Genomic DNA, 22,306 nt, shown 5'->3' with positions numbered 1-22,306 from the left:
TGAAAGCAAAGAAATTGAAGAGCACATCTTCCATTTCCATGTCAGGCGCCAATATATTTAGCCTCCGTAGCTCAGAGTATCGACGATGGACTTTGGTTGAAAAGACCTTGATTTGATCTCGTCTAGAAAGCGAAGAACTTTTATAAAGCTTTTGAAATGAAGGTGAATTAGCCAGTCTCATAAGGAAGTAGTAGTTTTTATCCCAGAAACTTGTGATTTTCATCCCGCAAAACAGGCAATCAGCTAGAAGAATACGTACAATTCACAGACATAACTGGCCTCATAGCTTTAGCTGGCTGTAATTCCAAACGCCAAACATTTATTCATTTATTCGATAAATCGAATCAGAATTCTATGCTGGATGCGTTCTGCGTCGACTTGTTCAGATTACGCCAGTTGTTTCTGCAATGTTTTATTCTTCAGTATGCTTCATAAAACCAAATCGCGTGTGATAAATCTGATATTCTAACCCTCTCTGTAAATCATATCACTCTTCATTTGAAAAACTGTTATAAAGTTTACCTTCTCTCAAGACATAACTGTGTGTAGAATTACTTTTTCTACCCATGGAATAAACAATAAACAAATTTTCTAGTATATGCTGAGATATACCAATTTTCTCATTACGCACCACTTCTTCGGGAAATTGGCAAGTGTATGCATAGAATTTATCTACGCACCTTACTTGCTACGTCGTAATAATCAACAAACAACCATACATGCACCACGCGAAATCTTTGAAAAATATTTACATTAAAAAATGGCTGAGCTGGGGCTTGACGTGGACTCCCAGATGGCGAGGCACATTATATGACGCTTCGAAACAGATCTTCATGGAGATAGAAATGATTGTGTGCTTTCGACTTTTCCGCAGTCGATGGGTGGCCATGCTTCCCATCAAGCAGATTACTGGTTTCGCGATAGCTCTGAACAACGCGATACATTTTCGTTTTCTTTGGTTAGAAGTACTGTCCAAAGAAGCTCTAACGTTGAAACGTCACGTATTGCCCTTTACTAGGTAACACCTAGGCTCGAATCACCATCGAGGGAGCGAGGGAAAGTTACAAATTCTTTTCACGTGAATGCCATTTATCCGATATCATGCAGCTGTAACGAGGATTCTCCGTAACAGATAACCCTAGATCATAGGTTCCGAAAGTGGACGGTACCTCCCCCCAGTGAGTGCTGAAGCCTTCTGGGGGGGGGGGGGGCTATAGTGGGATCAGAAGCATTTGGGGGCGTTCAGGCGGTCTAGGGGTCGGTGGCTCTTTATAGAAGAAATTAATAATATATATTTAAAAATTAATTATTTTCGTGATTTTGCGATTAGATGATCATTTAAAATTTAAATATTGCATTTTAATTCATCTTATGCCCGTCTTACACGATCAATTTTCTATTTCAATTATTTAATCATTTGAAAATTTACCATGTCAAATAGAAATAGAAATAGAAATGTCAATTTTCTATGTCAATGAGAAAATAGAGCATGTATATATGTGTGTATAATAAGGGGGCGTTACAAAATTTATGTCTTGCAAAGTGGGCGGTGGCCCGAAAAAGTTTGGGAACCTATGCCCTAGATGGAGAATACATGCAATTCACACAAAATACGTTCGCTCCCCCATGGCCTTAGTTGCCTAATATGATAGTAAACAGATACGTTTTTGGTAGTACTACTTTTCTTAAATGCCGCATGGAACTATGAAAGAAACGTCGAAGAAAATTCTAATACTTTTTTCTAATACAAAATTCTAAAACCAAGATAAAACAAATAACTTTTTCGCGTAAATGGACCCTATTAGTAGAGCACACAATTCTACTTAAATAGCAGTGATATAATACCACCTTATGCAATTACATAAATCACATAAATAAGATTTATCCTATAGGCTGAAACCTTGGACCTCAGGAGCCTCATAACTTAGGTCCGATAATTTTCTTAGTTTCATTATTCTTTATAATTTTCGGATTTCATAAATTTTCAGCATCAGAGGAAAATTGAAAGGTGCAAAATATAATTTTATACAACAACGTCAGTATTACGATCGTTTCTCTGGAATGCGTGTGTTTTTCCTTCATTTATTCTTATTAAAATTTGCATATGAACACAAAACGTAGCATCAAGAACTAGCAAATCCACCCATTTATTATGTCGCCACCTATTGATGCCTACCGGTAGCTTTATAAGCGACGATTTACATATAACCAGGCACTCTTAAGTATCACAAATTGTTTCCCCAAATGTTTCAGTGAGTGGACTTTCTATTGAAAAGTATGACCTCCACTTATTTCCAACCTAGGACCACTTAAAATGTACATCTGGCACTGGTCGACAGCTGTTGGTCGATTGATGAGCATTCGGAAAATACCAGAGCATAATAAATGTAATTGCGTATATGCGACAAACATTAACATATGACAGATATGTAAAATAGAAATAAATACGAAAATTCAAAAATGTAAGCTTTAATTAGAAATGCAAACTGAAGTCGAAAAATATATATAATTACTTATTGGAAAGAAATCGAAGGGTTAGTTATTAGAACAGCCTAAAAATTTAATTCTTAAGCCATAAATAGGGTGAGCTTCAATTATTCTAAGCCTTGAAGAAGGTAACTAATTAGTATAGACGTAGGGGACTATACTAATGAGGGTTTTTTAAGCATCTTTGCAGTTTACGCTGGTAACAAATGAAGATTTTTAAAAAAAGTTAAGATTTCGATATTCTTATTCCTTTTCGATAGTTAGAAAGTTTTTAATAATTATAATTTATTTTCTTTTCATAGTATGTCGTATGCTCATTAGATAGCAAATTATGGTATCTTTAAAAGTACCAGTCTATTCATTACTGTCACTCTTTTTCTGTACCAGTCTATTCATTACTGTCATTCATTTATCACTCTATTCATAACATTATGAATAGAGTGATAAATTTAAGTCTTACAGGCATGTATTGAAAACTTAAAAAAAATTACCTCACAGTGTAAAAAGGCCGTTAACGGAGGGGGGGGGAAGTATCGCACTTGGAGCTAACTACGAAGTTCACTTGTAGAAATTCAAAACTAATCATTTGAAGAAGACTAACTGTTTATTAAAATAGCAATGGATCTGGGAATGATTAATGCTCCCAGAAAACCTAAATCCACTACTAAAAATGCAAACCATGCAAAAGTGAAATTTCATTCATCATTATTCTGTTTTTTTTTATTTTATTTTTTTATTTTTTTATTTTTAAATGAAAAAGGAGGGTAACCTGCTCGAAAGATTCAAGAAACTTCTCACGAGGATCTCATGAGAGCATATTTCAGTGTATCAAGTATGATTTTATATTCTCCCCCGACACCGACATGAAATATTTTGGCTTTTCGAGAGATCTGGACGGATCCATTCATTTCGAAATTACTAAAAAGTCGCAACCAAAAGTCACAGTTATGTCAGATAAATCAGTACAAAAAACATGAAAGAAATAAAAGAAAAGTCATGAAAGAAATGTCTGAATTGCTCGGTCGCTGCAGAAAAAGAAAAGTTTTTAATATCTCATTATGGAGCTGTGGTCAGCTACTTGCCAGAGAGGAAAGGGAGAGAAAACAAATATATTCAGGCTGGTAGTTAGCAGCTTTGCTAACCAACAGTGACATCAAATCCGAATGTGGCATGGCATAGTCATCTACTAACTCAATGCAAACTGAGTTAGTAGATGACTGTCATCCTTCTGTGTGCGAAACCAGCAACAGGCATACTGGAGGCCCACAAGTGACTTGAGTAAATTTTAGATTTAACAGCTTTTCAGAAGCCCCTGTGATAACTGGAGGCCCTAAGATACAGTTTGTCTAGCTTATACGTAAATCAGGCAATGGTTTCAAGTGCTAAGCCGAAACGGCACTACTAAATATACAAATAATTAAAATAATGATATAACTTTATTGTGAAACCTTGCGGAAGGACCACTTACTAAACAATAACATTCAGTCATACAAGTGCTCATCCGATATACGGACCGCAAGACTTAATTGAATATATGGACTTTTTCAAATATATGAGCTTATCAGTTATATGGAATTATCACGACAGACTTTATAGGATCACAGACAGAGAGTTGCAATGGCACCAGAGGGGCATGCATTGGCTTGTTGGTTGATTTGGATTTACAGCCGAACCAACTCAGGCTATGAGGCCGATGTACTATGTATGTTAACTGCATGTGTTAATTGCGAATGTTAATTGCATTTTTTTGATGAAAAAAACCCGACTTTTTTGTGGGGGGACGAGATCTTGCCATCTCTGTATGAGACCGGGTAACTCACCTTCATTTGAAAAACCTTGATAAAAGTTTTTCACCTCCTAGACAGGATTCGAACCGAGGTCTTTCCGACCAAAAGGAATGCGTTGGCAGGATGAATATGTTTCATATGCATGTACATAGCTATTTGTTTATGTAATGATGTATTAAATTTATAGTATAAATAAAGATGTTTTCCGTATCTTTTTTTTCGTTTATTGCAGAAACAAACACAAAAGTTCAAATCTCCAACTATCCTTCTCGTCCGTCCTAAGAGGGGTTGAGTCCCCTCCTAATGAGGGGTTACTGGCGTATTAATGCAGCCAGTTCGCCACTCCTCTGCTGCATCCCCTAAGGGTGATATTCCTGACTGTAATCCGTGTGTGTTCACGGGGCCGGTTTGCCTGCTTGCGGGATGAAAAACCCCAGATAAACTGGGGGGGGGGACCCTGCTGTCCACCCCCAAGACCGGCTAACTTGGCTCTGACTGAGGAAAATCCTTAAGCTCCTCACGTCTTCGACGGGAATCGAACCTGGGACACTCCTTCCCCATGCATATGGTTGCGAAGCGCATAGCCACTAGGCTAACCGTGCGGACCAAATTCAAATACTTGACAGTAAACCCACTTGTGATTGTGATATTCCATACTTTGCTATTTCATTTTGAGACAGCCAGCTGGACAAGGCACTTGAAAAAGTACGGAATAGTTCTGTAAAGTCATTTGTAACATCACTGACTATAAAATGTTTAAAGTATGTTTTAACTTGTGAGTTCGGTTTTTCCGATTGACTTGATTCAAAAGTGCAACTGTGGACTACACGCAGATGCATACACAATGTACCGTACTAAGTGCGTGGACAGTATTTATGGCTGTGTAGGAAACAACTTGGAGAACCAGCAACAACGGAAAAATTTTGAAACTATGAGAAAAAGTTTTTTTCTTTCCAAAAATATATTTATTTGATTAACTGTTAAGAAATGTGTTAGAAGTTGCAAAATTCGACTCAGCTTGGGTTATGCTAAAAAAAAAAAAAAAAAAAAAAAAAAGTGTTATGCAATTAATCGTACAACTTTGTAAAATACACATAACAGTTTTACTTTTTTATTTTTTCACTTTTTATGCAAATAAGCATCATATGGGTTAAACGTTATATGCAAATATTCGGTCTGTATTTTCTATTTGAATTCTTAAAAAAAAATAAAATAAATTAACCATTCAGGATATACAGGACACCAGCAATTGAATTTTTAATAATGAATATATTTCCATTCGACGTCTGTATCGTAATTATCGAAAATCAAAATCTGATTCATCTCAAAAGTTTCAATAAAGGTCGTTTATAAATAGCACCAGATTCTATAGTTCAGGTGGTATTAGAACACTACATAAAGAGCTACACTTCCTCGATTTCTACGAAAGGCTAGCTACACCTAAGCCAAACACTGTCTGGTGTGAGCCCACTGGCCGCTTATTGGAGGCCTAATAAGGCCTCCAATAAGCATCATGGTAACTGTAAAACTTGGTGACAAAGGTTAATGGTCCCAATTCTGTTTCTGATCCAAAATGCTTGACTCATTATTACAAAGGGATGGCGAATATGTCCAAAAGGATGAAAGTATTCTAAGAATGAAAGGAAGACCATACGTTATTCAGTTTTGTATAACTTAAATTTCTATGAAATACAGTGCTGTCGTAATACTTATATCAACACATTGGAAATAAGTTATTCTGATTATAGCTCAATTATAGCTATTCTGATTAGTCGTTTAATCGCTTTTCAGTTCGATGTGTTCTTAATGATGCTCAGCTCAGTTTGTTCAGCAGTTCTATTTCCAACGCGATTTCCTCGACGACCTCGTTAAATTCGTTCATTCACTAGTCATATTACGTGAAGGTGTTTGATTTCTTGTACTCTGCCCTAATCTGATCAGATGGCATTAAAAGCATTTTTGTCTGTTAGATCTCAATGCGTTTCAGTAATGAACTGATTAAGCCCCATGACCTGCCCAAATTAGCTTTTTAAACCATAATTTTTGGATAAGGTAGCCTTATGCCTAAATATATTTCTGTGTGTGAATTGCGGGTGTTCTCCTGGCCAGTTTGCGGGATGAAAAAACTTAAAACCGGCAAACTCACCTTCAACTGAAAAGCCCTGATATTTCTTCGCGTGCTAAACGGGATACGAACTCAGTCCTTTCCAACCGACAAAGCACTTCGATTCGAAGCTATGGAGGCTATTTCATTCTTGTACATCGAATAAATTAGGGCATTTATATTTCACTGATATTTAATGCCTATTAGCAGTTTAACGTTATCCCCTAATAATTTATGTGGGCTTAGGAAGATTTTTTTTTCTTTTTGGAGAGTTATCATAAATATATTAGTACAACTAAATATGATAGGCATGGTCCCCTCCACGATTTTTTAAATTGTGAAAAAATAATTTTTCAAATCGATGTATCACTATAGTCAACGAAAGCTAGAATATCCCTTTAAAGCAAACCCCCCCCCCCCCTCCGCAGTGCAAGATTGACAACGCTATATTTCAGCAGTGAATCGTGTCCTAGTCTCGGTTTAAACATGACTTCAATTTATGCTTCAATGAGCAATGAATATATAATTGTTCATAGGATGTGGATGAAAGTGCAAGTTAAGTATTGTTAAAAGCGTTGAAATCTGTTAAATTTGATAATAGAAGTGACAATACAAGTCAAAGAAAATGTTTTATGTTCTGGAGTTTAAAGGACAAAATTATTTGAAACTACGAGAAACGACATATAAAAGGTTATACTAATCAGTATGTAAAAAATGAAGGAAATGTAGAGGTATGTCTGCAAATCTGTATGAGTGCGCGTAAGTTGCAATATTTATGAGAAATGATTCCATCGCGACAGTGGAGCTAACATCATTTGATCACTTGTTATTGTCTTTCGAAAATCAGGGAGATGAACAAATGTATTTCATATTGTAATTTGTTTTACACAGAATCGAATAAAAATATATGAAAATCATGTATCGTACTATCATTAAACTCCAAAAGAAACTGTTAGGTTAAAGATTAATTTTGAACTTGTTTAAAAACACTAAATAGGAGATTAGTCTCACTGCATTATATAAGAGAATTATTTTCATTTGTAGTTTTTTTTTTTTTTTTTTTTTTAAGGTAGATATGACTGAATGGATGCGGTCAGCGTAGTATATTACTTTTTTTTCCTGCTTGAATATCAGCATTAAAATTGCTATAAAAATATACTATGTTTATTATTCAAAAATAGATTTTTATTATTAAAAATCATCCTCTCTACAGCTAAACCACCTAAACAGAATATCACACCTTCAGAAAAGAAAGCAATTTTGAACTTAAAACGAAACAAAGACATTATAGTAACTAAGGTAGACAAAGGTAACTCCACAGTCATCATGAATACCAAAGACTATATTACGAAGATCGGTACTTTACTAGCTGACCAGTCTACATATCAAATTTTAGAGAAAGATCCAACCATGAAATACCACAACGAGACCAATCTTCTGGTTCGCAATATGAATGGATGGCCTCAGGACTTACAAAGAAAACTAAAATCTTTACATCCAATAACTCCACGCCTTTATGGCGTACCTAAAGTACATAAAGATGAGGTTCCACTCCGCCCGATCGTAGATGGCAGATATTCTCCCACATACCTACTAGCCAAATACCTCGCTAACCTACTAAAAGGGAAGATAAGGAAATCATCTTCATACATAAGGAATTCTCAATACTTGGTTGAAAAACTTAAAAACATTAATATATCCAACACAAACATATTGGCAAGTTTGGATGTGGTCCCTTTGTTCACAAACGAACCAGTTGAAGAAGTCATTACGATTATAAAAGATCTCTTTCCATATGATATTGCCCAGCTATTCTGCCACTGTCTCAAGTCCAACTGCTTTAAAGTAAACAACTTAGTATACCAACAAAAAATTGTTGGTATACTTTCAACAGTTTCTTGGACAGGCTTGGCCATGGGCAGTCCCCTGTCACCACCATGTGCGGACCTGTTCATCGAAAAATTAGAAAATGACATCCTAGCAAAAATAAATCCAAAACCATCAGTCTAGTGGAGATATGTTGACGATGTGTTTATTATCTGGAAAGATAAAGTAGATACCTTACATGAGTTCCTCCAAAAAATTAACTCCTTCCATCATAATATTAAATTTCACATTGGAATTGGAAAATAATCACCAATTACCCTTTCTAGATGTACTAGTTAAAAAACAAGATAATGGAAATATCAAACTGACAATATATCGTAAACCTACAGATACTGGACGTTATTTCCATTATACATCCAGTCATCACTATTCACAGAAACTGAGCATTATACATATGCTTAAAAACAGAGCCAAAAATATCATCATAGAGGAAAAAGACGTACTTGCCGAGTTTTCCCTTATATCAAAAATTCTATCACAAAATGGTTATCCTCAAAACATTATCAACAAAATTCTCTATAGAAACACCCTCCAGCAACAACTTCTAACGACTCAGTACGTATCATCCATCGTCATCCCCTATGCTGGCTCAATCTCCATCAAAATAGCAAGAATCATGAAGCCTTTTAATATCATAGTTGTTTTTAAACCTACCACAACTATAAGACAGTTATTAAGATCACCTAAGGATAGCGTCGCTTTCTACAAATATGCTGGCGTTTATAGCATACCATGTACGTGTGGACTTACCTATATAGGTAAAACAAGAAGCCTAGAAATTCGAAAGAAGGAACATGTCGGAGATATCAATCATAATAGAACGGACACCTCAAGGTTAGCTCATCATTTCTTAACTTCTAACCATGCAATAGATTGGGATAACAGTTCCATGCCATATATCGAAGAGGATTATAGATGTAGAACCTTTAAAGAAGCTGCAGTTTTCCTACGAACAGGAAATAACCTCAATAAAAACCAGGGAATAATATTAAAAGACGTGTGGAAAAATCTGTTAAAATCATTAAGTTTAGCAAAACTAAATTATGCGAGAAATTATAAAACGCGGCTTAATAACAATAACTAAGTCTTCATGCTGTATACGTGTGATGTCACGCGTTCTCTCCAATTTATCTAACTGTTTTAAACCGTTACTACATTCTCTTGTTTTTGCATTTAATACCATCATAACCTTTCTCGTCTTGACAAAGCTAGACAGTTACAGCTAGCGAAACTAGTAGACGATTATGTACAAATCTTTTATTAAATCCATGGTCTTAAAAATCCAACCTTAGATTTTTATAATCGCAAACAGATGTTATATAAATTTCCAAAAATCGATACGGAATACCAGTAAAATCACTATTTACTCAATATCGCCAAACAACACAAGTAAGAGTCTTATACGATTAGCACACCATTTGTACGTGTTTAAAATATACAATTAATGGAATAAAAATCACACTATCTAATTTCGACCCCCTGAGAGTTTAGATTTCAGTAAATATCAAAATCAAAATTATCCATTATGGCTTAAGGACGTTTTTTGTTACTTATCTGCTTTATCGATAAAGACCCTATAGTAATGAAAGGTAAACATTTCCTTCAATTACTAATTTTTCCACTGAATGTAACAGTTTTCATAAATTAACGATGGTTAAATAATGAAAGCGCAAAGAGTGACTTGAATAATTAATATTGCAAAACAAAAAATTTCTGTAATTTAGATTGCTCTATCCGTCAGTCGTTAATGGCAAAATGCAAAATCTAAGACGAAGTCATTTTCTGTATCTGTTAAAACATTTTTGCTCGACGGAATTTTGTGAATGTCAAAGGGAATAAATCCAATTAACAGAGAAACAAAACTTGAAGCATGTCTGTGTGTGTGCGTTAGTGCAAGCAACACAACTAATTTTTTTTTTCCCCTTCTCTTTCCAGGCAGCTGTAACTCCCTGCGATATTCCTTGACGTCATTGCTAGTTTCCATAGCAACAGTAATCTTGCTCTTCCTGACGTAACGTTTATCGGCGGTGCCAAGCTGAGAAATGCCACGGACCTACATTCAGCCAAGGCAAAATTTCAGAGGTCAAAATTTGCTACGGAGTGCCTGAGAGATCAATGCTTCCATTGAGAAAGAAGAAAGCCTGATCAAATGATGGAAGTTTACTCAACTTTTGGCGTCCACAGTGGGGTACAATTGCTGCTATATATCCTTCACACGTGAATGCCTGGTGAAGAAAGAATGTAAATATAAGAGGGAACAGTGGACAAAAATAATGACATTTCATCCAAATGCCTTACTTCAGCTATGTATTGGTGTAGTCCAGTCATCACGCCAAATTAGAAGACGGGGATTGCTTATCCTCATCGTGTAGTGATAATAACCATATTTATATTATTTTAGATAACATTTCTAAAGGTTAACTTTAGATTCCAAGAATCACTGCCACTGTTTGCAGTTAGAGTTCATTAGTTCCGATATTGATTTGCATGGCTGATCAGGTTATTTAACATTATATTTTACTATAAGACAACCAAATACATAAGGGCGTGTATAGCATATCCTTTTATTTATAAGGAGGTTTTGGACTTTCCAATCTGTTCCTCTAATAAAATAAATAAATGAGAAAGAAACATTTTGAGTATCAGTGATATGACAAAGATGATTGGCAATGGAAAATTTTTAATCTCCCCCACACTCCCGAAATCTGGAACTCCTGTTTATAATTCTGAATAAAATTCGTTCCTTCCTTATTGGAACATTCTGCGCACTTCATTGGCAAATAAGAATAAAAAAATGATTAAGATGCCAAAAGCAAAAGGCGTTCAATCAGGGATGAACATGTTCTACTGCCCAATCCAGTGACTATTCAATGAAACATCTTCGACATTGTTTGTTCCCATAATCTATACTTATTTTTTAAAAACGTTTTGAGAGCAAAGTTAATTTATCCCCATCTTTTATGTAATTCCTGCTTTAACCTTTTTGTTTTTAATCAAATTGTGACTATTTCATAAAAATTATTTTAGCATTTTCAAAATATTTTTGATTACTTTTTCGAATAAGAAATAAAACATAATTTCGTGCTGTGTCGGAAGAAGTCTATACAATTACAGATCAAGTAAATTCCTTTGCTGTAATAAAACATTTGTATTTTTAATAGTTTTGTTTATAATATTAACTTAAGAACAAAACCTTAATTATGAAAATAGGTTTACATACACACCCAATTAATCACACGCGACTATTATTTTTATATTTGGATAGTCGTTTCAAATTTTCAATTTTGTATAAGGTCTACAAAATTTTTAGTTGCCAATGTCACAACCATGTGACAATGGCAACTAAAAAAAATTATGATGAAAGTTCTACTCCTGATAGACAGCTAAAAGTATTCCTAATAACTGGAAACCTAATAAGTAGTCTCAATACCGAAAATTACCTGAACTTAGGTATTGTTGAATAAATGCTATTCGGATATCTCATGCTGATTTTCAATCGTTTCAACTCCTTAATCTCGAATAATTATTTGACATCAGCTTTGCATAATTATGTGTTATGTAAATTTTATATGTATGTTGCATTAGAAAATTAATTAGTTTTAATGCTTCATCGAGTACAACATGACCAGTATCGGTTGAACTACAATTTGATGAGGTGGTTTTGTATTTCTTTACATAATCTCCTGCTTGATAACACGGCACACGAGCATGGCGGTTCACCCCCCAAAATGGAGGAGAAATGTTTTTATCCGGTACAAGTCTTTTAAAATATTCTGCCAATTTTTCGCTCAAGTGAGAATGTTTAGATTGTAAATGTCTTTTTAATTGACTTGGAACCATAGCGCTGTTTGCTTTTTCGCCACAAACTATGCATGTAGAATGTGGCAGATCTTCTTGACTGGAAATAAAGCCAAATGACAAATAATTTTCGTCGCAATGGCGAACGTTAGTTTTTAATTTAGTTTTAGAAGAACCAGTACTAGATATGGTATCAGCTGCTGATGTGCTGGACAAAACTATCTTCACTTTCTTCATTGTCTTCAAATTTTTATTTTTATTATAAATATTTTTTATTATTTATTTATAAATATTTTTTATTATAAATTTATCCATGTTAAAGGAATACTATTGAATAGAATTAACTGAATGAAAAAAAAAACAATAAAAGAACTATTACCAGTTACCTTAAAAAGAGAATTAAATGAAGTTATTTGTGAACACACTTATCAAAAGATTAAAGCTAATTAACACACAATTTTAAACCAATTCACCAACCGTAAGTTTCTTAAAATATATATAAGGGAGCTTCAGGTGCGGATGGAAGAGCAGACACTAATAAATAAATGCGCAAATTACGACATTATTTCTTTCAATTAATTTGTTTTCACAAATCTCGCGGCACACCGGTTGAAAATTGCTGCTTTAGAAGAATGAGGTTTGATGACTTGAGAATTAGTCGGTAGTTTGATGGTAACGATTTGTCAGCATTCTTCGGAAGAGGTTATATGTGGGCTAATTTCCGGGCCAAAGGATAGAAACTTCGAATGAGAAAGCATAAAAAAGGTCAGCTATGGAGTACAAATATTCAGAACAATCGTAGATATACCATTAAGATCAAGACTTTTTGGTACCAAACTTGGATAGGATTATTCTGACGTTTTTCCGATGAAATGTTAAAGGGGGACATTAGGTGTTTAGAGTAGTTGGGGGGCGGGGACGTTCCAAAATCAACTATGCAAGAATCTGAGAAGTAAGACGCCAGGAGATTTTTTTCAGTGGGTGATAATACAACAAAACCATCTAATGTAACAGACTAATGAGCAGTACTGGACAAAATTTTCTATCATGACATCTAGAAAGTGGTAGCAATGAGTGCCTTCTATTTGGACTGGATGCATGTTTATAGCTCGTTCAAAATCAGTTTTGAACGTTAGCTTTCTTGCAGATTTTTTGGGCTTTCGTATAAGCAGTAAAGCAATGTGGTGATTCGGATGACAACCAGTTACGATATGTCAGGTTCACCCTTGTATGACCTTGCCATATCTTTTGGAGAACCAAGACTTAGTTCTGAAGAATTTAGAGTAGAATTGGAAATAAATGAGTGATATGCGATATGATAATGCATATATAATAAATGCATGAAAAATAGCTACGAAAATCTCATTACTAAGAACAGAGAGCTTGCTTTGCATATCAAACTATCCAATATTCTGCCCAGGGACAGAAGGGGGAAATATGACGAGGTTCTGTCTATTACTTTAAGATGAGAGGACCTGTATTCAAAACACAGTGGAGAACTGCTGCAACGATGGAATTTATTTTTTCTAAAAAAGGAAACTATTCAATAACGATGAACTGCATTTGAGCAGAAAGACTCAAGAGATTTAGCAAGTATGATAAGTGCTTCTATTATGACAGCGGGAATCTAAGCAAGTGGGGAGGTATAAATAGAACGTTCTAAAATACAAATGAGAATGACAGATAGGAATCATGGGGAACCAGAGGACAAAGTATTGTCATGGAATAATAGTTAATGAAGCTAATAATTCAATATCAAGTAAAAGTTCTGCTAGTCTAAGTACTAATCAAGGTGGAATTTAAATTTTAAGTCACTAGACAATACTTCGTTGGATGTTTAGACAAAGAGATTGTGTAAAACATACAAATAGCTTTCTACTAACCTAGAGGTATAAGTAATACTTCTACCGTAAGTGTAAAGCTAGAAATATAAGTAAAATCGTGAATTCCAGCTAATGATCAAAAACACGACTCCAGATATAACAGGTCTAACAAACATGGTGTCATCCTATATTGAGCACTCTGAATCTGAATATTGAACTTGTAGAAAGGATCAAGACTAAAACGAGAGGATGTAAGTTCGTGATATTATTATTATTTATTATTACAGAGAGTCAGCGACGCATCGAGGGTGGCCACATACTATACATACCAGCTATCATACTTTTTCTTGAATTCATTTACACTGCTTGCACACACAACATCCAATGGCTATCCATTCCAATCACGCACCACCCTATGAGAGAAAAATCTAGGTCTCACCCCCTTCTTGAAGGCGTTCATTCTCAGCTTACAAGGATGCACTCTAGTGTTTTCAACACTTTCCATAAAATGGAAAATTCCATCAAATGAAATCATGTCTGATCCTTTCAGAAGTTTGTAAGTCTCAATCATATCATCCTCTCTTTCTCCTGTTTGCTAGTGTCTGCAGTTTACAAATTCTCAATCTGTCTTCATAATCAGTTCCACAATTCTGATACCATTTTAACACTCTCCTTTGCACTCTCTCCACGGTAATAATGACACCAGACGTGCGCGCAATAGTCCAAGTGAGGTCTTATGAAGGCCTTGTAAAAAGGCAAAATTACTTCTTTTTCTTTACATGTGAAAGTTTTCGTTTCAGCATTGCAATTATCTTTTGAGTTGTATTTCACTCTTTACTACATGTCCCCTGAACTTCAACTTCCTATCTACTAACACTCCAAGATCTCTAGTCAGATCAGTTTCTTCTAGCATAATCTCGCCAATATAATACGACATTGGATATCTAATCACGCCAAAGTGTGATTAGACATTCGATCATGTAGTACTCACTTGGCGTAAGAATAGGTACATCTTTAACTAAAATCTCCTCTTACACTATAATCAGATCTAACACTGACCGAGTTTCGTCTACCATTTGACGCTTAAGGAAGTTGTATCGCAACTTATCAATAAATTCAGTTTCATTCTTCTCATAAGATTTCACAGCTACCCAATCAATTCCACTATTGATAATCAAAGTCCTCCATTATGATTAATCGTTTCTCATCCATCATCTTTATTTGTTAATGCTTTTCTTTGTCAGTAGCAACCGATACACTAAGACTGTAACGAAACTCCACTATGTATTTGTTCTTGTTAGTTTCAACCTCACACAGATGGCTTCAAACTCACTGTCACATGAAAAATTGTTACTATCAATCATAGGTCTCAACATTAACTGAATTCAAGTTATCCGATATCATTAGCAGCAATGTCTCCTCTCCTATCCTGTGTATCCTCGCTAAAAATACTGTACCCTTTACACTTGATACCATTAGTATGTCTGATTCTGATAGCCAGGTCTCACTAATGCCTACAATCTGAGGTCCCAGTATACTAACTAAGGCAACAAACTCTAGCCTCTTTGTTTCTGATACTCCTAGCATTCGTGTACAGACACAATAAGCTACCTGCATGTTATTTTGTGTACCCTTGTCTGTAGTCTGCGTGATACTGTTGGACAACTTGTAGATCTGTTCTTCTCTAGTGCCTTATAGATGCAAGACATCTTTGCAAACGTTTGATGGGTCCAAACCGGATGAACACAAAGTCGAAATCATTCTCTCCTCGTAATCATTTATGATAATGAACATTCCTGTCATTAACACAGTTACATAACCTTGTCGCTCTTACAGACATATTCTCAATATTCATTGGTAAAAGTAATTTAGTAATATTATACATCAGTAATAATACTATTAGTAAACGTTCTATACGAAAATTCCCACGTAAAAATAATTGCAATTCCACTATTGAGATGCAAAACAGAAGGTAATTCTGATAACGATGAAAGTTTTCAATCGGATCAAATGGGACCAGAAAAAATAAATATCTAATAGATTTCAAATTTTGCTGATACTAACTAGAAACTGTGGGATGTAGTGATTAGAACATTTTTTTACATCTTTTAGACAACTTTTTTCCTTGCACACGGAAAGTATGCTACAAGAGGAGGGAATACAAGACGGACATAGTACTCACTAATGAACCGATCGTTGTAATTAACCTTCAGGTTACCGAACCACTCACAGCGATCACAATGCTGTGTTCTGGAATATGTATTATGTATTTAAAGGATGAAAGGTAGAGATTTTTCAAAAGAGTTTTTAAGGGTCTTCTCATTCATTAACATTTGATCCAGAATATGGGCTAAATGCTAGTGCATGTGAAGAGCTCAGAAATTATGCTTTCAGCTGACAATAGGTTTTTATCATTTTAATAGCACTATAGAGTGATTAGCGTGTTCACCTCCCCCCAACCAACATGCTACGTGGTTCGAATCCTACAGCGGGCAGGGATGTTTGTGAATGTCTTTAAGTGAGAGATGAATGTCATCGTCTCCAGTGTGCATTTCCCTGTTTTGTCCCTCGAGCAGGAAAACTTCCTTGTTTGGTCTCTTGAGTAGGATTTCTGGACCAGGCAAAAATAAATAAATAAATAAAATAAAAACAAAAAATGATAAAATTAATTAATTTCCTTAGGCTTATAACCTTTCGCGAGTGAGGGTCACATGAAAAATAAAAAATAAGGAAAAAGAAAAAGGCTTGAGACAACTGCAGACTTGCTAAAGCATTAAAAAAAAGTTTTGGTTAGGAGGAGGAAGGAAGAAAATAAGGAATTATATGCGAATTTAGCATCAAAAAGAAAAGGTGTAAATTGCAATGGTTTTTTTAAGGATATCACGGAGTATATTACTAACAAACTAAGCGAAGTCTTTTTTTTTTTTGCAAGAAATGATTGTGATTATAAATGAAGTCAGAGATCTCCTCTTATACAGGTAGAAAGATTAAAGAAATTTCGTAACAGAATGAATTTGAGAAATAAATTTAAAAGTATGAAACATAAGTCTTCAGAGTTAGATGGAATCGTAATATTAAGATATTACGAATAGACGAAGTAAGAAATTCAATTTGATTTGCAAATCTTGTTCTTATTTAAATAAAGCTAAGATAACAGGACAAATTTTAAAAGAATCTCAAATACGAAATCTGATTTAAAAAAAAAAAAATTAGAGTTATATTTCGAAACTTCTTAAACCCACAAAACCCACAAATCCCAGCTTTCGGGGTTGCTTGCTGCGGCTATACAGGCAATTTTGGTTTTTTATCGTAAAAGACAAAAATTCATGATACATATACAGGGAGTCCCTGAATTCATAGCCCAAACGTGAGCGAATGATAGTACACACCGAAACCACCAATATTCGTCATAGAATATGCGGCCGTAAATGCAGCCTGGTGCCAGTAGGGGGGACAGACTAGGCAGCATGGCTTAAAAGCGCTGGATCGGCCAAACCCCAGAATTCTCAGCGTCGACCGGACACGAGATGGAGCAGTTTACGAACGCAGAGAAAGCCGATATGCACCTGATGTATGGCGTAGCTGAGGACAATGGTAGAGAGGGCCAAAGACTGTACTGTGAGCGATATCCTATGCGCCGTGTGCCCGATCATAAAATGTTTGCGCGACTGCAACGTCAGCTGTGTGAGACAGGCACCTTCCACGTCAGTCAACATGATGTCGAACGAGCACGGACGGTCAGAACGCCAGCTATGAGCGAGGACATCTTGTGTATGGTGACAGATAACCTGGGTGCACGTGATCCGGAGCCTTCGTGTGCATCGAAACAGTGTCTGGCGAGTACTGCATGAAGAAGGGATACACCTCTATCACTTTCAGCGAGTGCAGGTGTTGACAGCCATTGAATATTCCCTGCACATGGATTTCCCACAGTGGTTCCTGCAGCACTGCAGCAAAGTGTCGTACAGCCCAATTTCCCTGCTCATGTGCTCTTTACAGATGAATCAACTTTCTCACGTGAAGGTATAGTCAATGTCCATAATGCGCATTTGTGGGTGGCCCAGAACCCCCCATGGTACACGTCCACAGTCGTACCGGCAACGATTCGCCGTCAATGTCTGGGCGGGGATCCTGCATGACTACATAATTGGACCCTACTTACTGCTGGACCGCCTCGATGAGCGAATGCACCGTATTTTTCTGTAACAGGTTTTGCCAGGATTGCTTCAGGATGTTCAAGTCGCCATCCGCTCCCGTATGTGGTTTCAGTATGATGACCCCCCCCCCATTTTCAGCGTGGACGTGCGTCAGCATCTTAATACCACATTTGGGAACCGATGGATTGGACACGGTGGTCCCATCCCGTGACCCCCCCCCCCCAGATCGCCCGATCTTTCTGTGGGGACATTTAAAGAGTGTCGTGTACGAGACGCTCGTGGAGGATCTAGTAGCCCGACTGTCCGTCTCATCCGGCGATGTGCGCCACAAGCCCGGTGTTTACAAGCAGGTACACAAATCACTACTACGCCGTTGTACCGTGTGTATCAACGTTGGTGGGCGGACGTTTGAGCATTTGTTGTAATGAGCTCCGATAAATGTCACTCTGGAAACCTGTGTCTGTCCATCTTTCATTTCCTACTCCTCACTGCGTTTGCGGCCGCATATTCTATGACGAATATTGGTGGTTTCGGTGTGTACTACCATCCCCTCACGTTTGGGCCATGAATTCAGGGACACCCTGTATAATATTTTTCAATGACATATCAATACATATAATAACGTACATAAAATACAATACATATCATTACAAAATACCAACAAATATAAAAGACGAAGAAAATTTTAATAGAATCATGTGTACATATAACTATATGTAAATCATCTAACGCCTTTTATTCTCTTATGGGTAGGCTGGCCATACGTACTGTTTTGAACGGGACAGTATCGTTTTTTTTTTTTTTTTCATATTTCCTGAGAGTCCCGTCGTTTTAATAAAAATGTCAATTTTGTTCCGTTTTTAATAAAACCTATAAATATATTTTAATATTGGTGAATCATAAATCATTAATTTGTATAACCATGGAGTCGCATTGTTCGAGACTCTAAATATCGATATCTGCAGTTATTTATTAAGAGAAAATAATAAATACATGTTGGCAACATTTGCGCGACTCAGACGCGGCGTCTGTTCTGCTGTAGCGTTAGTTTTTGTTTGTCTGTATGCTAACCGGTGGCATTGTTATTCAATCCTGGTGGCTTAAATTTCGTATTTTTTAAAGTTTTAAGTTTTATATTTAAAGCTTTAAGTCTATCCTTGCATTGTCAAAGAGACGAAACTGCTGTTTTAGTGACGATCTCCAGAAAGAATTCAAATTTATTAAACTGGACAAACTGTGTATGGAACAAAAGTGGTACTGTCCGACCACAGATACGAGGACCACAGTTGGCAATATGCCAAGAAGAGTCGATTCATATTCAAAGGGAGAAAGAAATAAGGCGATGCACAAATTCGTCACCAACACGCGAAATCACGTGCTTTATACGTAAAATTTTCCAACTACTGTATTGCACAAGCAAAATAGTTACCACTTCAAACTAGAATTTTCATAAAAGAAAATCTAATTTTCCGATGTATAATAATAACCACTCATCGCACGAAACCAACTGATTACCCTATTATCGGAATGGATTCGTCGCCTCCTGCCATGCGCACAAGTGTCGAGAGTCTCGCATCTGTGGTCGCACAGTATTCCATTTTTCCGTTCCTTCTAGAGACAGAAGCGATATCAACCAACATCCACACAGCCAGAAACAAAAGGATGCTGAAAACACTCTAGCTTCAGCAAAAAAAAAAAAAAAATTAACTCGTTTATGGTGAGACGTGATGGTGATAGCGAAAGTGATAAAACTGCAGCAAGTGCTGCTCTTATTGCTTATCATACTATGTGTCACAGCCAAAGTTTTCGCACAAGTGACAACTTGTCGACATTGATCAATAAAATTTATGAACCAAAATTTTCTTTAGCACGTATCAAATGAGAAGCAATAATTACGAACGTTTTATCACCATACATATTGGGCAAAGTAAAACTTTATGGTCTTACTTTTTCATGAGTACAGAATATTACACAACCCCTGTCCCGTTTTTGCCATCCCAATGTCCCATTTTTGTCTCAAGTAAATATGGTCGGTCTACTTATGGGGAGTAGGCGAGGCCTTTTAATCTTATCTAGATTTTGGAGACTGAGTGGGCAGTTGAATCTCCATCGGTAGCCAATCAGAGATAGCCAGTTATCTCTGATTGGCTACCGGTAATAGTCATTGGCAACTATCACTAATTATAAGCTGCAGCCGATGAAGAGACTGGCAAACAAGGGCTACCATCCCTTGGTATAACTCTAACAGGATATGTTCTTGTCTGAAATAGTGTGGGTTCTAAGGTCGATTTTCTTGAGTTTATGGAAGAAAAGCTCGACTTTACGGGAGAAAAACCCCGCCTGCGCATGCTAGAGATCGACTAAGAATCCGGCTGAAGAAAGGTTTAGAAAAAGTTCCTGCAGTCTGCGATTACACTTGCATTTAAGCCTATTTTCGGGCGGCCTAGCGCAGAGGATACAAGTGTCACTTCCACTGAGATACACAGGCACTGTATAACTATATACGAATATAATCATATGTATAATTATACTCGTATATAGTTATATATAATTATATTTCATTTTTTTAGAAAAAATTTTGCGGATCGTGAATATCTAAAAAACGACCAATGTTGCTCATGGGCCTAGGAAACTTGGCCACCCCTGTAGTATATGGTTCCTACAATACGGTTTCACAACAGTGAGAACATTTCTGAGACAATATTTTTTATTGGTCATAAAACAGGTTCTTGTGACTGCATCGAACATTTTTCGATAATACTTTCGTATCGAAAGTTTACTTATCTGAAACACTGATTATTGAAGTTTTTTGATGATAATTAATTTTATAAAATGCCCGAAATGCAAAAATTTGGTTAAACTTCCATTAATAAATCTCCCAGCGCAGTAACTTATATATATATATATTATATTATATTATATTTTTGTAGCGACAGTTGGATAAAACAGCTCTAGGGAGAATATAAATAAAATCAAACAAAAAAACAAATTCGTCCTAACTTGCATTAATAAATAATACCCGTGCGCAGGAAATTATGTTGATTTTTGCAGTGACAGCTAGATAAAACTGCTCTGTACAGAATATAAATAAAATCAAATTTAAAAAAAAATACATTACAGGTTTTAGACGTGCCACGGTGCAGTATATGCACCCTGCAGCATTGCCTTCAACTCTTTAAGTATCTGTGTCGGCCCATTGTTATTACATTTCTTAAAATTAAACTGAGAAATGTAAAATTTCTTACATTTCTCAGTGAATCTCTGGAATCAGATATTCACTGAGAGAGATGAAGAATACCGCCCTTTCCATAATAAAAAAAAATCTCGCTCTCAAGGCAGCATCCCATATACGTAGTGACATAGACTTAAACAATAGTGTACGTGAAAATTGTTTAATAAACATGGTGACAGTTTAAAAAACTTCAGTCGAAAAGCTTGAACTTATGTGTTCATTTTTTGTTAACAGGGCAAAAGATCATTGTTTGGAATGTGAAAAAGTCCTGAAGATCTTTAGCTGAAACTCTCCGATACAAGCAAGTACTTCAAAGTTTCTATTACACGATATGGAAATTTAACACACTGGAATAAAGATATATGATACATTTCTACACCTCGAATACGTTAGTTAGAGATATTATACTTATATAAGAGTTCCAATAGTTTTCCTGTGTTTTGCTGCAAAAAGAAGAAACAAAAAGTTTCTACTAAGTTTATTAAATAGAATTTTCACATACAGCTAAACGAGAACATTTTTGCTTCTCAACTGAATTCACGTTGGTATTACTGCTCAACGAAAACCATATTATAGTTGGATTCCGACGTTTACAAAGCTTGGATGCAGACTGGCAAGATAAAAATATAAATGCGGAAGATATAATGCGGCAAAAGATACAGACAAATCGGCAATAAGAATACACGCAATTTACAGGAACAAAAAATACTGCTGATAGTAGTAAGCAGTAGATAGTGTTGTGTTATGAGGGTAGTAGTTGTAGTATTAACTAGGAGAGACGGCGAGTTGTGTATAGTAGAGTACAGTGTCCTCCCTTGATCAGTCCTTGAACTCCTTGGAGATGTCACGTAATAATAATACTAAATAAATAAATAAGCATGTGGCCCTTATAACCATACTTGGCCAGTAACGATAATGCTAACAGGGCACTATTATACACTCAAGTTTTCTTACAATGAGAACTGGTTGAAAAATCGTATCTCCTACCCCCCCCCCCCCCCGCTCTTAATAATGGAAGTAGACATTTCTTA

General features: G+C 36.0%; 2 protein-coding genes across 3 annotated transcripts in view; one reads left to right on the top strand and one right to left on the bottom strand.

Moving 5' to 3' along the window:
- Positions 1–11,423, top strand: part of LOC150101316 (uncharacterized) — a 120,636-nt gene extending 109,213 nt beyond the window's left edge. Inside the window, exon 5 of the mRNA XM_090400988.1 lies at positions 10,201–11,423. Coding sequence (XP_090257114.1) covers positions 10,201–10,280 — 80 coding nt within the window. The 3' untranslated portion in view covers positions 10,281–11,423. The remainder of the gene's footprint in view (positions 1–10,200) is intronic.
- LOC150101315 (uncharacterized) overlaps positions 1–22,306 on the bottom strand; it is a 338,578-nt gene that overhangs the window by 180,763 nt on the left and 135,509 nt on the right. The gene's annotated exons all lie outside the window — the stretch shown is intronic.

The sequence above is a fragment of the Typopeltis vanoorti genome, chromosome 11, assembly GCF_054136105.1.
Source record: "Typopeltis vanoorti isolate ZY-2024b chromosome 11, IOZ_Tvanoo_1.0, whole genome shotgun sequence".
Lineage (NCBI taxonomy): Eukaryota > Metazoa > Arthropoda > Arachnida > Uropygi > Thelyphonidae > Typopeltis > Typopeltis vanoorti.
Note: the sequence above shows the minus strand (reverse complement) of the source record. Positions and strands in the feature narration are given on the sequence as shown.